This window comes from Nanorana parkeri, unplaced genomic scaffold (assembly GCF_000935625.1).
Source record: "Nanorana parkeri isolate BGI_ZX_2015 unplaced genomic scaffold, ASM93562v1 scaffold15, whole genome shotgun sequence".
In the NCBI taxonomy this organism is placed as follows: domain Eukaryota; kingdom Metazoa; phylum Chordata; class Amphibia; order Anura; family Dicroglossidae; genus Nanorana; species Nanorana parkeri.
Window position 1 is genome coordinate 2,150,141 of NW_017306283.1, and position 14,156 is coordinate 2,164,296.

Consider the following 14,156-nt stretch of genomic DNA (forward strand, 5'->3'; position numbering starts at 1 on the left):
GTTGGAGATTGGGGATCCTCAGCTCTCCCAGGACCCCACGGTGAGGCCCAGTGGCATCATCCCCTGTTTGGGCAAGCGCATCAGAAGCTAGGGTGTAAAGTGAGTATTACACCGTGTTTTACATGGGGAGGCGGGCTGCAGAAACCTTGCATTTTTTTTATTGCAAGATTTGCTTTAAAGGAGAACTATGGGGTAAGTGTTTGTTTTTCCCCATAGTTGTCTTTAGGGTCATTGGAAGATGTATACTAACCTCCTCCTGTGACCCAAAGCTCAGTATATAGCGAGCTACAACTCGCAGTATACCGAGACCGCCCCAGCCGGGACGGATCCCGACATTACTGTCGAGATCCACCCAGCTGCGTGAGTGACAGCTGGCTCTGCCTATCTAGAGGCAGAGCCAGCTGTGCCCGCCCCCTCCGCCGTCCGTTCCTCCACTCAGCGCTGGAGGATCGGAGAGGGGAGGGGGGAATACCTGCAGGGAGCCGTGAGTGACAGTCACGGCTCTCTGCAGGGAGATGATCGAGAAGTGAGCGAGCGACGGTATGTGTTTGCTCACTTCCCGATCTATTGAGACAATGTGTGACAGTTTTATTGTCACACGTCGGCTCGAACTCTGAGCATGAGTGATTTTCACTCACCTCATAGTTCTCCTTTAAGGGCTTGTGTACATGCATCGCTGTTCAAATGCATGCATTCCAACAAAAGGCTGCGTCTGGCCTGCTTTGCTATCTCAATAGGGCCTAGTGCATCCAAAATAAATGCTTAGCAAGTCTTACGCAAACTCAGAAATGTCATCTGCGCTGAACTATTAAGGTAAATAGGAATATGCTGACCTCTGATCGATGTGCGCTTTTAATGCAGGAACACAACCCTTGTCTACACAAGTCCTTAATCAGGATTTCTGTATGTGAGAGACATAGAGGAGCCTTCAATGGTTGTGTTTGGGAATAGCTGTTCTGCATTACAAGCAGGGCCTTTCAGCTCACCAGTTTATGTATAGAAGGGACTGGGGTGGACCTCTCAAAGAATTTCAGTTATGTCTGACATCCATCTTTAAGGGGCTTTGGGGCTGTAAATGAAGAAATCAACACTCACTTCACGTGTGGAAAAGGTTTAACTTTTGTCCTGAGAAGCTCTTGAATGAATAGCATCCAATGTGCTTTTATGAAGGTGTCCGGTCCTCTTTAATGGCATAGTAACAATACTGCAAAATAATTAGCAGCAATGGTTCGTTTTTACTCCTTTGCTGACCCAGCAGACGGACTGAATGTTGGTAGGTGTGTATGTAGGCACTGGTGTGCTGCTTGGCCATCATAAGTAAGATGTTTTGTATACTTTTCCAGTTACATCTGGTCCTACTTCAACCCTCCCTTTAAGCACCCAAACCCCTAGTGGCAGCTCCACCTTATCCAAGAAGAAAGCTCCTCCCCCACCCCCTGGACACAAACGAACTCTCTCCGATCCACCCAGCCCTCTACCTCATAGTAAGGGCTCGGTCCTCTGGGGTGAGTTGTCACATTTTAATTGGTGGGGCTTTGTGTCTCTGATCTCCGCTTTTATTGCTACTTCCTGTGTGCAGCAGACACCTGTCCCTTTTCTTTCCTGTTTACCTTCCTGCTCCTTTGCAGCAACCGCTTCAAGATAAGTCACTTCGGGTGCAATGTCTATCTGCACGCTGCATGGCCACCTAACTGGAATAATGACTCGCTAGAGACATCATAAATGGATTACCTATTGGTAACTGTGCATTTTGGGATGAGGTTGAGCCCTCTGGTCACATGACTTCTTGATGGGCATTCTTCTTGAGAACAGCAGAGGGTACTGCTGTCATGTCTGGAAACATAGGGAATTGCTGAGAGGGGATGTCAACCAACAAAAGTAAATGCTGTAATAAAAAAGCAGCGACGGAAAGCAACTGTAATGCTCCACCCATAATATAATCCAGCATTGCCCCCAAGCTGATAGGCTGTAGCTATTTGCTCTGTTCAAATGCTGCACTATAAGGTCAAACGTTTGTGCACACCATCATACCTATATGAGCTTGTTGGACATCCCATTCCAAAGCCATTCATGTGCAGTTGGCTATACAGCTTCTCCTCCTCTGGGAAAACATTTCATTCAAGTTTGGAGTGTGGCTGTGGGAATTTGTAAGGTCAGGTACAGAAGATGAATCAGAAGATCTGGCGTGCAATCGGCATTTCAGTTCATCCTGAAGGAGTTCAGTAGCATTGAGGTCAGTGCCCTGCGCAGGCCACTCAAATTCCTCCATACCAAACTCCTCAAACTATGTCTTTATGGAGACCACATTGCACACCTGAAATCAGTCATTTGGAAGAATGTTCACATACTTTTGACTGCATAGTATAGTTTTGTTGGCAGGCACAGAACTGCAGTATCTTTTTTTTTGTGTGGAAACCTTTGCCGCGCGAAAACGATCATATTGCACATTTTGGTGCTGCTGTGCCATTTATCCTTAATAGCACCCCAATACACCTTGCCAATGGATGCAGCACACCACGTACTACAGCAATGGTAATGGATTAAGGTGCATTGTAATCATTGTAGTGTGCTGCATTCCAATTAAAAAGTGCACACACCTTTTCTGGTGCGTTAGGCAGCCCATTCAAACAAAGTAACGCACATCAACACATTCTCTGATATGGCACCACAAAAGTGTGAACCTAGCCTTATATTTTTCTTTGATCTCTCCTGAAAAAAATCAAAAGTCCATTTAAAAAAAAAAAAGGGTTCTATATATAATTTCTAAAACATTAGCAGGTAGTAATAAAGTTTTCAGAGAAAAATGTACACTAGACGTGATATCCTTTGATAAGATTTCGGCTGCCATGGTAACAGTGGCATAGAGTGGCATCAAATATGACGAGGACAGTTTACCAATGTTCAGATTTTTTTCCCTTTAATCTGTTCGCTGCCAGAGCATCTTTTTTGCACATGTTATAATCCACATTTTAGGCTTGAAAATTACTTACACCCCCCAGAATGATATATTTCCTGAAAGCAGAGACCCTGTAAAATAAAATGGCGGCAGTTGCAGATTTTTTATGTCGCATATTAGTGCAACTCTTTATCAAACCCCAAATTTCAGTAAACAATACACATAGGTTCATTGTAGTGGACAAAGACAATAAAATACCCAATTTTGCCAAATATAAAAGAGGTTGTGCCAAGTAAATAGATACTCATCATACTGACCTTAAAAATTGCGTGCACCCATGAAACGGTAAAACCGTACGGTACCCCAAATTGTTCATTGCTGACGCTTTAAAAGCCACACAGGCCATCAGTTTAGCGTTAACCGTGAATATTGGCCCTAGAATTATTGCTCTCACTCTGGCGCACGTGGCAATACCTAAAGTGTGGCATACAAACGCAAAGCTTGTTTGCGTTTGTATTTGTGGAGACAGGGGACTTTTTGGGGGGTATTTTTAAATTTATGTTGCTTAACTTTATTTGCTATCACATAGCAGGGCTCAGAAGCCCCCTATTTGATAGCACATTGGAGGTGAAAGGTGCTCTTTAAGGTGACATTAGGGGTTTATTAGACCGCTAATGTCATCTATGCATTTCAGTGAAGCTGATCGAGCGCAGATCATGCTTAATCAGCTTCTTCCTTGGCTTCTGTAGCCGGGGAATGACAGCTCAGAAACTGGAAATGATAAAATCAGCGTCGGTTGAGGCTTCATTCAGCGAGGATATCAGCAGATGAATGTTCGCTGGTCTCTCTCTGTTACCTGCCAACACCTGCCATGCCGGTCCCAGGCCTGCCGGAGGAGCAGCGGAGCCTGGGAAGCAGGATGGGTGGTGGTGGGGGGGCTCTGTTTACCGGCTTAACTTGCTTCCAATATAAAGGGTCTGTTTATAGTGGTTCACTGCCAGCGCTGTATGACTTTAAGTCACTGGCAGCGAAAGGGTTAAAATATGATAAATCCTCTCCACCTGATTACTGTTTTTATTTCTGGATTAAATAGTGATTGTTACTTTTTTTTTTTTTTCCAAATGCACATGTTCATAGTAGATTTTCTGGCCTAAAATTCACAAAGTACTGCAGTTTGGATGAGCAGCAGATTGCATTATAACAAAGCTATTCCAAACACAGAGTACATCCCTTTAACAAGAGAAACACACCACACAATATAGCATTTGATTTCCAGTGCACCACCCCTTTAAATTTGCCTCCATACTACGAATGTCCCTTCAGAGAGGAAGGAATACTGCTGGCATTGCTTGTGAACTTTCTTTTTTTTTCGCCTGCACAATCTTTCATTACCTATACTTTAGGGGCTTCTTTGTGTTCCCTGATCTTTTCCTTGGCATTAAATCTAATTACAGTCTATTAACTGTCATTAGTTGTGTACATTTTCCCACCAGGTAATGACACAGGCTTTACCCCAGCGGATAAACCCATCAACAAGTTCGAAAGGCTTTCCCACTCTGCCAGGTATGTGAGGGGACCACCAAATGGGGGATAACAACTGAATTTTTTCTTTTCCAAATTATTTGTATCAAAAGAAAACAAAGTTTGAGATTGTGGAAAGATTACAATGAGCGAGAGTTTACAAAATGTGGTATCACATAACACAGGGCTGCGGGAGGGAGAGAGGGAGGGTGAAGGTAGTAGTCCTGGGCTCCTGGTGACATGGTCACTTGGTGGATGATAGCACGCCTTTCCTTCTAATGTCCAAGGTTGATTGGATTGCTGAGGCTGTTCATTCATGACCAGTGCTGTTCAGTGGTCACCCATCGAAGGTAGGTCAGCACAGGCAAAGTATTGTAGAGCATGCTTGGGAGTTGGCGATAGAGAGGGTTAGGGGTGTATGGGTCTAGGGGAAGAGATGGGCTGTATTGTTTTTGAAAGCTGAACCCAAACATATGTTATTTGCATCTGTTACATCCAAACAGAGTGAATGCTTTGGACCTTTTTTAAAAGAAATTGTACTGTTTTTACACTTCTATATGTATTATGTGACTGTGATCGGTGTAAAAAGTAAATGATCTCATCAACCAGTGTAAACACAATCATTAAAACCCACATATGCTATAAGATGTCATTTCAAAAGTCATTGTCAATAGTTTGAAATATTCAGCTTTCATTAAAAAAAAAAGAATACCTGCCATGGAAGTCCTTGTTCAGGAATTTCCTGTTTTTGGGTGTCAACGCAGAGTTCCTGCCTCTCTGTTGTGCTCCTGTGTTGTCACCCTGTCACATGGATTTATGATATAGTGGCCAATTAGGTACCTTTTACACAAGCATGTCCACTGTTGTCACCATCAGGAAACTCACCTTGAGAAATATCATGGCAGCACTGAGATTGAACAAACGGATGAATAAGGATGAAAAAAGTATTTTATGAAAACACAAATTGACATTTGTTTATGCTATATGATAATATAGCAAATTGAGAGTATATATTTAGGGTTTACATCTACTTTACCATTTTAAACTGTGTATAATTTCTGAGATATGTGTATGGCAGTAGCCATGTTTACTCCTGACATATGCAGTCTGTGCGTGTTGCTTAGTCATAATGACAGTGCTTGTACTTCCTTCCTCAGTGTAAGTCTTATAGGTCAGATCTGACCTAGTTGAAGACAGTAGGCTACGATGTCTATAAACAGAAAAGGGCAAGGGACAAATACTTGCAGAATATATGCGGTGCTAGGAAGAAAGCCGACTTTCATGACGCCGCATATTTGTTTGACGTCAGTAGGAAGGGGTATAAGACCCTGCAAGTGCATAACACTATACATTGATCTGCTAGAAATGCACTCATCTCCTGAGTCCTGGTGTGGGCTGACAACACAAAGTATTTCTGTGGATTGAGTGGTGTCAGCCCTGCACAGTTTTCTTTTTGCTAAACTACTTAACCACTCCCGCTCTCAGATCTCTACAACATAGGGGACTAATTGTTCTGTAGACCCAGGACAAGAACTAGAAGGGCTCTTTGAGGTAACACAGAAAGTGGACAGGGCAGCTCTGAATTTTTGACAGGATTAACAAATGAGGGTAAATCTCCCCAATTGGTGCAATCAAAATCCTGACAGAGGTCCTCAAACGTGTTCCCTCTGTACAGAACTAGAAAACATTTTGGCTGGAGTTTGATTTTAAGAACACTGGATATTTTTTATTGTAATAATGTAAATAAATGTTTTTTTATTTTTTAGCACGGGAACAACAAAGACGGCACTAGGGCCCAGAGTTCTGCCAAAACTACCTCAAAAAGGTAAGCTGTAGTCTTGGTGTATAGACCCGATTTGAGAAATCCAGATCACTTCATTCTTATATACAACACAACCAAGTCTCTTACCTTTTCTCTGGTATATGGCCGGAAGGTTATGGACACCTGACATTTACACCTATATGAGCTTCCTGGACATCCCATTTCAAACCTATGGGCACTCTTTTCTGGGAAAGCTTTTGGGGTGTGTCTGTGGGAATTTGTACCCATTCAGCCAAAAGAGCATTTGTGAGGTCAGGTACTTAAAGTGACATTAAACCCTCAGATTTTTTAACATAAACCAATACTGTAATTTGTGACTTACTGTAATCCATGGTAGTTTCCCTTCTCTTTGCTGCTCTTCCTTTTAAATCCTCATGTCTTCTCATGCTGGGGGAGAACTTCCCTTTGCAGCTGAGTGCCTCTTCCTGTAGTGCTGGCTCAGGTTGCAAACCTACACACAGACACCATGTATCCATTTCAGAGACCAGGCAGTCTGCTGCAAAACAGAAGTTCTGCCCAGCATGAGAACAGATACAGATTTAAAAGGAAGAGCAGCAAAGAGAAGGGAAACAACCATGGATTACAGTAAGGCGCACATTACAGTATTGTTTTATGCTAAAAAATCTGAGGGTTTAATGTCACTTTAAGGCTTAACCCACAATCTGCATTCCAACTTATCTAAGGGCCGGTGCAGACCTGGGCGATCAGGGACGCGCGATCGTGCACGATTGCACACAGTGATTGCCGTGCAGCCCCATTGATTTCAATGGGGTTACATTGCGCAGCAATCACAGAAAAAGGGTACATGTACCTTTTTTTGCGACACACGACGTGCGGTTGTTTTAGCTTATATTAGCTTATCGTGTTCGGCGCGACTGGGATGTCATAAGAAAATAATGGCACCGCCAGCGCAATCGGCGGTGGGCAACTCCGTGACTGCACAGCAATCCATGTTGTATCGTGCACAATTGCAGCGCAGTCACAGATCGCCCAGCTGTGAACATGGCAAAAAAGCTGCTCAGTAGGGTTGAGGTCACGGCCCTGTCCAAGCCACTGAAGTTCCTGTACACCAGTTTTTCTATGGGCCCAAATTAGGTCGCAGACATGTTTGGGATGGGTCACCTCTTGACTTTTTGTCCAAGTGAGAAATCATCTGATTGTTGACAAGTGATATAATACTGGCTATGATTGACAGCACAGACAGATATAGGGAACAAGAGAGCATGCAAGGCAGGATATATTAAAGAGTACCTGTGGTGTGATATATGTGGGGAAGTTCTAAGAAATGAATGCCTTAAATTTAACAAGCTAAAAAGGTATTTTTTGGCAATGTAAGTGGTAGGGTTTGACCGTGGTAGTGAGAGTCATTTGAGGCATAATTGGCTTGTAAGACAGTAGCTGTGGGTAGCTATCTAGTTTAGGCTCCATTCAAACTGAACCGGCTGTCCGAATATGTTCAAAGCCACTATAAACAGAGAGAGAGAAAAAAAGCACTTTAATGTGCATTGTTCAGACTATTACGGAGACCCCCAGAATAGTGCAAGTGCAATAATACGGCGGATTCCGCACGTTCGCAGCTAAATAATGGCCGGCCGATCGGCATCGAGCCAGGTTCCTGGCTAATCAGGGAGCCGAGCAGCAAGTAATGCCTGCCTCCCAGCTTCATGATTGTCTGGGAAGCCAGCTCCATGCTCATTGGCCGGCGTCCAGGCCAATCCGCATTGAGCCGGCTTCCTGGACAATCAGGAAGCCGGGAGGCAGGATATTACTCACCGCCCAGCTTCCGGTTTGCATGGGAAGCTGACTCCATGTTCCCCTACGGCACTGCCGTTCATAGGAAATCTTCTCTGACCGTAAGTTCCGGTATAGGGGAAGGTATCAGAGCAGGTATTGGAGCATTTGGGCGAGTACGAGTATCGGGGAAGGTATCGGCGCATTTGGCCGAGTACTCGCCATCTGCACCGATACTACTATCGGTTTCAGTGCATCCCTAGTGTCCACATACTTTTCACCATATAGTGTTGGTGTGATAGTCAGGTGTCCACAAGCATCCGCCCATATAGTGTATTTGTCAGTTATCATTATAATGTTAATAATTGCAGTTGCTCTTGTAATAGTCTATATGGAAATCATGGCTTGTAAATTCCATACACACCAAAACATTGTATGATCCTCCTCTGGAAGTGTTGCAGTCATAATATATTGAAGGATATACATTGATAATTGTGTCTCTTGACTCTCTTTCAAGTGGCACTTAGAAAGATTGATACCACTCATCATCTGTCGATGGACAAATACAACCAGCAGCCAGACATCTTCCAGAAATCTCCACAGCCAGTAGACCTGCCTCAGAAGCCGCAGCTCGCCGATCTTCCTCCGAAACCACAGCCCTTGGAATTCACACAGAAGCCACACATCGGAGACCTACCACCAAAGCCAGGAGAATTGCCTCCTAAGCCTCAACTGGGAGACCTGCCACCAAAACCACAGCTGGGAGATCTGCCTCCGAAACCACAGCTCAAAGATCTTCCACCCAAACCCATCCTGGGAGACCTGCCGCCCAAGGCACCTATAGTAGAGGTGACTCCTAAGCCTCATACACCAGAGACGAACCAAAATTCTCAGCCACCGGAGGTGGTTCAAAACTCCCAGCCGGCAGATCATGCGCCTGTGCAGAAGCAGGCTTCAGAAACTTCCAGCGACGGTCCGCCACCTCTTCCAGAAACGCCAGTGCCACTTCCTCGCAAAATCAATACGGTGAGTACTTCATGACATCTTCAGAGTGTGCCCGTTGGTTCTTCTTCAGGTTACTTGACAGATCTCTTGGTGAGCATGATCTCTCCATCTTCATAACAATCACAAGCTTTTTCCTCCAGCTTATGCAATGTACGGTTGCAGTGCACTCAGTGAAGTAATCTTTACCTTCTTTATGGTGAAACTCGTCCTTCCTTTTTTTTTTGGCATACTAGGCTAATCTAAGGGGCTCGTTTATAATGGAAAGCTGACATTAGTATGTTCTGCTTTGTTGTTCCAGACTGTGGCCTGCATTTTGTGGCCCTTTTTTGGAAAAGCAGGGTGCAGTGTGTGGTAACTGCAGATTGTGATGGCGTTCTACCTGCTTTCACCACAATTTCCTCCTGGCTTTTTTTTTCCTTGCTCAATTTAATTTAAGTAGCTTTGGAACGTTGAAGCCAGGGCAGTACTAAGCACATTTGTGAACCACATCACTCAGCTTTATAAATGTGCGAGAGTTTTCTTTTTGTTTATTTTAAGCCCATTTCCACCTTTGTAAGTAATTAGTAGGGCTGCACCGATACTGAGTATTTAGGTGAGTGCTCGTACTCGCCCAAATGCTCCGATACCTTCCCAGATACCGGAACTTCTGGGCAGAGGGATATTTCCTCTAACCAGCAGTTCCGTAAGGGAACATGGACCCAGGTTCCCGGGCAATCAGGAAGTCGGGTGGTGAGTAATGACCCACGTACCGCCTTCCTGATTGGCCAAACAGCCGACTCAATGCTGGATGGCCGGGGAGCTGACTTTCCAGCCAATCAGTATGGAGCCAGCTTCTCGGCCAACCAAGAAGCCGGGAGGAGGGTCATTACTCACCACCCAGCTTCCTGATTGGCCGGGAAGCCGGTTTCCCTGCCAATCACAATCAAGCCGGTCAAACCACATGGAGCCGGCTTCCTGGACAATCAGAAAGCTGGGCAGCATGTCATTACCTGCCGCCCAGCTTCCTGATTGCCCGGGAATACTGGCTCCATGCTGTTTGGCGGGCTCGATTGTGATTGGCCGGGAATCCGGCCGACTCCATATTGTGGTAATGTAGAGGTGCAGTGATGATGTATATGTGGGTAGATTTTCATGACTCCCATTGCTGACTTTTTAATATGGACTTTTTAGTAGGCCTGAGTCCTATAAATTCAAAATTCCCTCCACAGTACGCTCAGTCTAACACGGGGGTCAGATTGTCTTGTACAGGCTGAAAAGCAGCTGACCCCCCTCCCTGTGAAGCATTGTAACAAGATCACTGCACACCAGCTCTGCCTCTCCAGGTCACTCTGCCATTGCCATTATGAATATTAATGAATGGGGGAGAGAGCCCAGCTTCCACAGAGAAGCTTGTGCATGAGAGAAGCCTAGCATTGTGGGAATTGTAGTTTTCCATGCCCTACATTGTAGTTCTCACTGTGCACAGCAGCCTGTAATTTACACAAACTCTCTGCAGAGCACAGAGGCGGCCAAAAGGAGCCATGAGGAGATGAAGAGAAAAGCGAACCAAAAAGTAAGTTTCTGTGTCTTTATACAGGAATTGCATATGCCTGCTTCATCTAAACTCGGTGTACATTGCTGGCATATATATATATATATTATTTTTTTTTAAATGCCTCCGCAAAGGTGGAAATGGACTGTAAAGCAGCAGTATGACTGCAGTAAGACCTTATCGCTGCTTTTTACATGGAGCCCTAAGTTCTGAGTTAAGGAACTCTTTATTTCTTTAGAATTTCATGGGACTAACAGCCTACTGGTGAATTGGCACTGTGAAGGTTAGATGTGGCACATTTGGCTGCCTTCTGTACCAAACCTGCAAGTGCCCAATTCAGGGTAAAGCAATAGGTTTGCTTTCCTTACACAAAAACCTACCTCTTCCCTTCATTCCCAGCATCTTTCTTTTAGTCCATCACGGCTTTATTTGGTGGTTAGAGCCAAAGGTACCCTGGACCTCTGTGTCTGGAGAATTATGTGCCTCACTCCATGTGACAGCACTGTCATAGAGAGTCCATAGCCCTGTGTAATCTATGACTCCAGTGATTCATAGCCTGGGTGGACTGAGTGCTGGGTGGACTGAGTGCTGGGTGGACTGAGTGCTGGGTGGACTGAGTGCTGGGTGGACTGAGTGCTGGATCTGGAGAATTATGTGCCTCACTCCATGTGACAGCACTGTCATAGAGAGTCCATAGCCCTGTGTAATCTATGACTCCAGTGATTCATAGCCTGGGTGGACTGAGTGCTGGGTGGACTGAGTGCTGGGTGGACTGAGTGCTGGGTGGACTGAGTGCTGGGTGGACTGAGTGCTGGGTGGACTGAGTGCTGGGTGGACTGAGTGCTGCGTTTATACAATTTCTGAGTGTAGTAAGATCTTTCCATTCATTTTTATACCTGCTCTGTAAGTATCATGAGCTGGAATCTGATTGGGTACTGCGGAGAGTAACAAAAGTTGATGACTTCCCCTTTTTTAAGATGCCATTTGTGGAAGATGAAATGAATGTGGATATATGTGGCAGCCCCTCTGTACCTCTTGTATTGTAATGAAGGTGCTCGGTGTCCTGTCATACGCTTACATTAGATAATGGTCTTGTCTCATCCTCAGGGGAAACTCAAGCTGAAAAGGGTGAAGACGATATATGATTGCCAAGCAGACAATGATGACGAGTTGACGTTTGCAGAGGGAGAGGTGATCATAGTGACAGGTGAAGAGGACCAGGAGTGGTGGGTAAGTTGCATTAACTGTTTGGGATGCAAAGTAAAACATATTCTTTTGGCAGATCAGTAATACAAGGAAATGGTATGCGCGGCTGATATACATTCACTTGCACTGTTTTATCTATGAAAATATTTGACAATCTCAATACAAATTAGTAAACTAAACATGAGATTGTAGTCCATCACGGGAGAGGGCTTGGAGCGGTGACTACTTTACAACACACACAGGGACCATTGGGAACAAAAAGGAGTATCTAACTCCTCCTTTCCCTTCTCTATTAATTTCTTGCTGTTTTTGTAATTGGCAAAATTAATAAAAACAACAAATTAAATAGTAATAGTTAGAAAAATAGAAATAAAAAAAGAAAAGTGCACAATTGGGAAAAAACCCCCACCTTTATTACATTTGTAAATAATTTTGCAAACCTTTTTACAAGAATTGTTATTGTCATTTTAAAGAGGACAAATTACTTTCATCTACCGTAACAATCGTTTATTTATTTTTAATGAACACTGATGACGGTAGAGAAAAAGTTTTAGCTTTTTTTGTTCTGTATTTTTATCTATGAAGGGAATAATAAATACATTTATAAATAATTTTGCCAGACAGTGTTACCTAAAGAAAGCATTGTTTGTCCTAAGAAATTAAAAAAAAAAAAAACACAGGGGGGGGGGGGAATACTTTCGCAAGGCAATATATTAGCAAAATATATAGTGAGTAAATATCAGAGCAAAATAATGCCTGTTATAACCTAATAAAGGTTGTGTAGAACAGTAGGGAGAACTACTTGAGATCACAATAAGTGTCCTTTTTGTTTTATCGCTAGCATTATGAGAGATTATTTGGAACTTCATAGAACATAACAGAGTAGTATATATTGCTGTGTGTGTTTTTGTTACCATGGCTTACATGGCTGTATATAGTGTAAACCACACACATAATAGATCAAGCTACAACTTGACAGTTCTATATGGAGTGGGAAGCAAATCGTAGATCAAGTATATGCATGTCCTTAGTTACATGTACACTAAGGAATCAGTTTACTAAGCTACATGAGTTAATTCAAATGTGAGGACTGAGTGCTGGGTGGACTGAGTGCTGGGTGGACTGAGTGCTGGGTGGACTGAGTGCTGGGTGGACTGAGTGCTGGGTGGACTGAGTGCTGCGTTTATACAATTTCTGAGTGTAGTAAGATCTTTCCATTCATTTTTATACCTGCTCTGTAAGTATCATGAGCTGGAATCTGATTGGGTACTGCGGAGAGTAACAAAAGTTGATGACTTCCCCTTTTTTAAGATGCCATTTGTGGAAGATGAAATGAATGTGGATATATGTGGCAGCCCCTCTGTACCTCTTGTATTGTAATGAAGGTGCTCGGTGTCCTGTCATACGCTTACATTAGATAATGGTCTTGTCTCATCCTCAGGGGAAACTCAAGCTGAAAAGGGTGAAGACGATATATGATTGCCAAGCAGACAATGATGACGAGTTGACGTTTGCAGAGGGAGAGGTGATCATAGTGACAGGTGAAGAGGACCAGGAGTGGTGGGTAAGTTGCATTAACTGTTTGGGATGCAAAGTAAAACATATTCTTTTGGCAGATCAGTAATACAAGGAAATGGTATGCGCGGCTGATATACATTCACTTGCACTGTTTTATCTATGAAAATATTTGACAATCTCAATACAAATTAGTAAACTAAACATGAGATTGTAGTCCATCACGGGAGAGGGCTTGGAGCGGTGACTACTTTACAACACACACAGGGACCATTGGGAACAAAAAGGAGTATCTAACTCCTCCTTTCCCTTCTCTATTAATTTCTTGCTGTTTTTGTAATTGGCAAAATTAATAAAAACAACAAATTAAATAGTAATAGTTAGAAAAATAGAAATAAAAAAAGAAAAGTGCACAATTGGGAAAAAACCCCCACCTTTATTACATTTGTAAATAATTTTGCAAACCTTTTTACAAGAATTGTTATTGTCATTTTAAAGAGGACAAATTACTTTCATCTACCGTAACAATCGTTTATTTATTTTTAATGAACACTGATGACGGTAGAGAAAAAGTTTTAGCTTTTTTTGTTCTGTATTTTTATCTATGAAGGGAATAATAAATACATTTATAAATAATTTTGCCAGACAGTGTTACCTAAAGAAAGCATTGTTTGTCCTAAGAAATTAAAAAAAAAAAAAACACTGGGAGGTGTTTTACAGGAAAAGTCAACATTCACTTGTAACTTCAGCTGGTCCTATCTCTGGATCTAATGGTTGTGGCTTAGAGTGACATTAAAGTCAAAGATATTTTTCCCTGTTAATGTCAGCACTTACCTTAAATAATGTTTATCAAACCGATCTTCCTCTTCTTTCCTGATGTTTTCATCTGTCCCTCCAGCGCTGCGGCCGGTCTCCGATCCAGCGCTGAC

The 14,156-nt window shown here is 43.3% G+C and overlaps 1 protein-coding gene across 8 annotated transcripts in view; it reads left to right on the top strand.

Moving 5' to 3' along the window:
* The window catches only part of ASAP1 (ArfGAP with SH3 domain, ankyrin repeat and PH domain 1), a 222,158-nt gene that overhangs the window by 206,677 nt on the left and 1,325 nt on the right, over window positions 1–14,156 (top strand). For 5 of the 8 annotated variants that reach the window (XM_018558673.1, XM_018558681.1, XM_018558688.1 and 2 more), the window contains 5 exons: window positions 1,344–1,505; window positions 4,390–4,459; window positions 6,184–6,242; window positions 8,488–8,996; window positions 11,614–11,736. In XM_018558673.1, the coding sequence (XP_018414175.1) occupies window positions 1,344–1,505; window positions 4,390–4,459; window positions 6,184–6,242; window positions 8,488–8,996; window positions 11,614–11,736 (923 nt within the window). Of the gene's footprint in view, window positions 1–1,343; window positions 1,506–4,368; window positions 4,460–6,183; window positions 6,243–8,487; window positions 8,997–11,613; window positions 11,737–14,156 lie in introns of all 8 variants that reach the window. The other 3 variants (XM_018558717.1, XM_018558725.1, XM_018558708.1) reach the window with 2 other exon arrangements.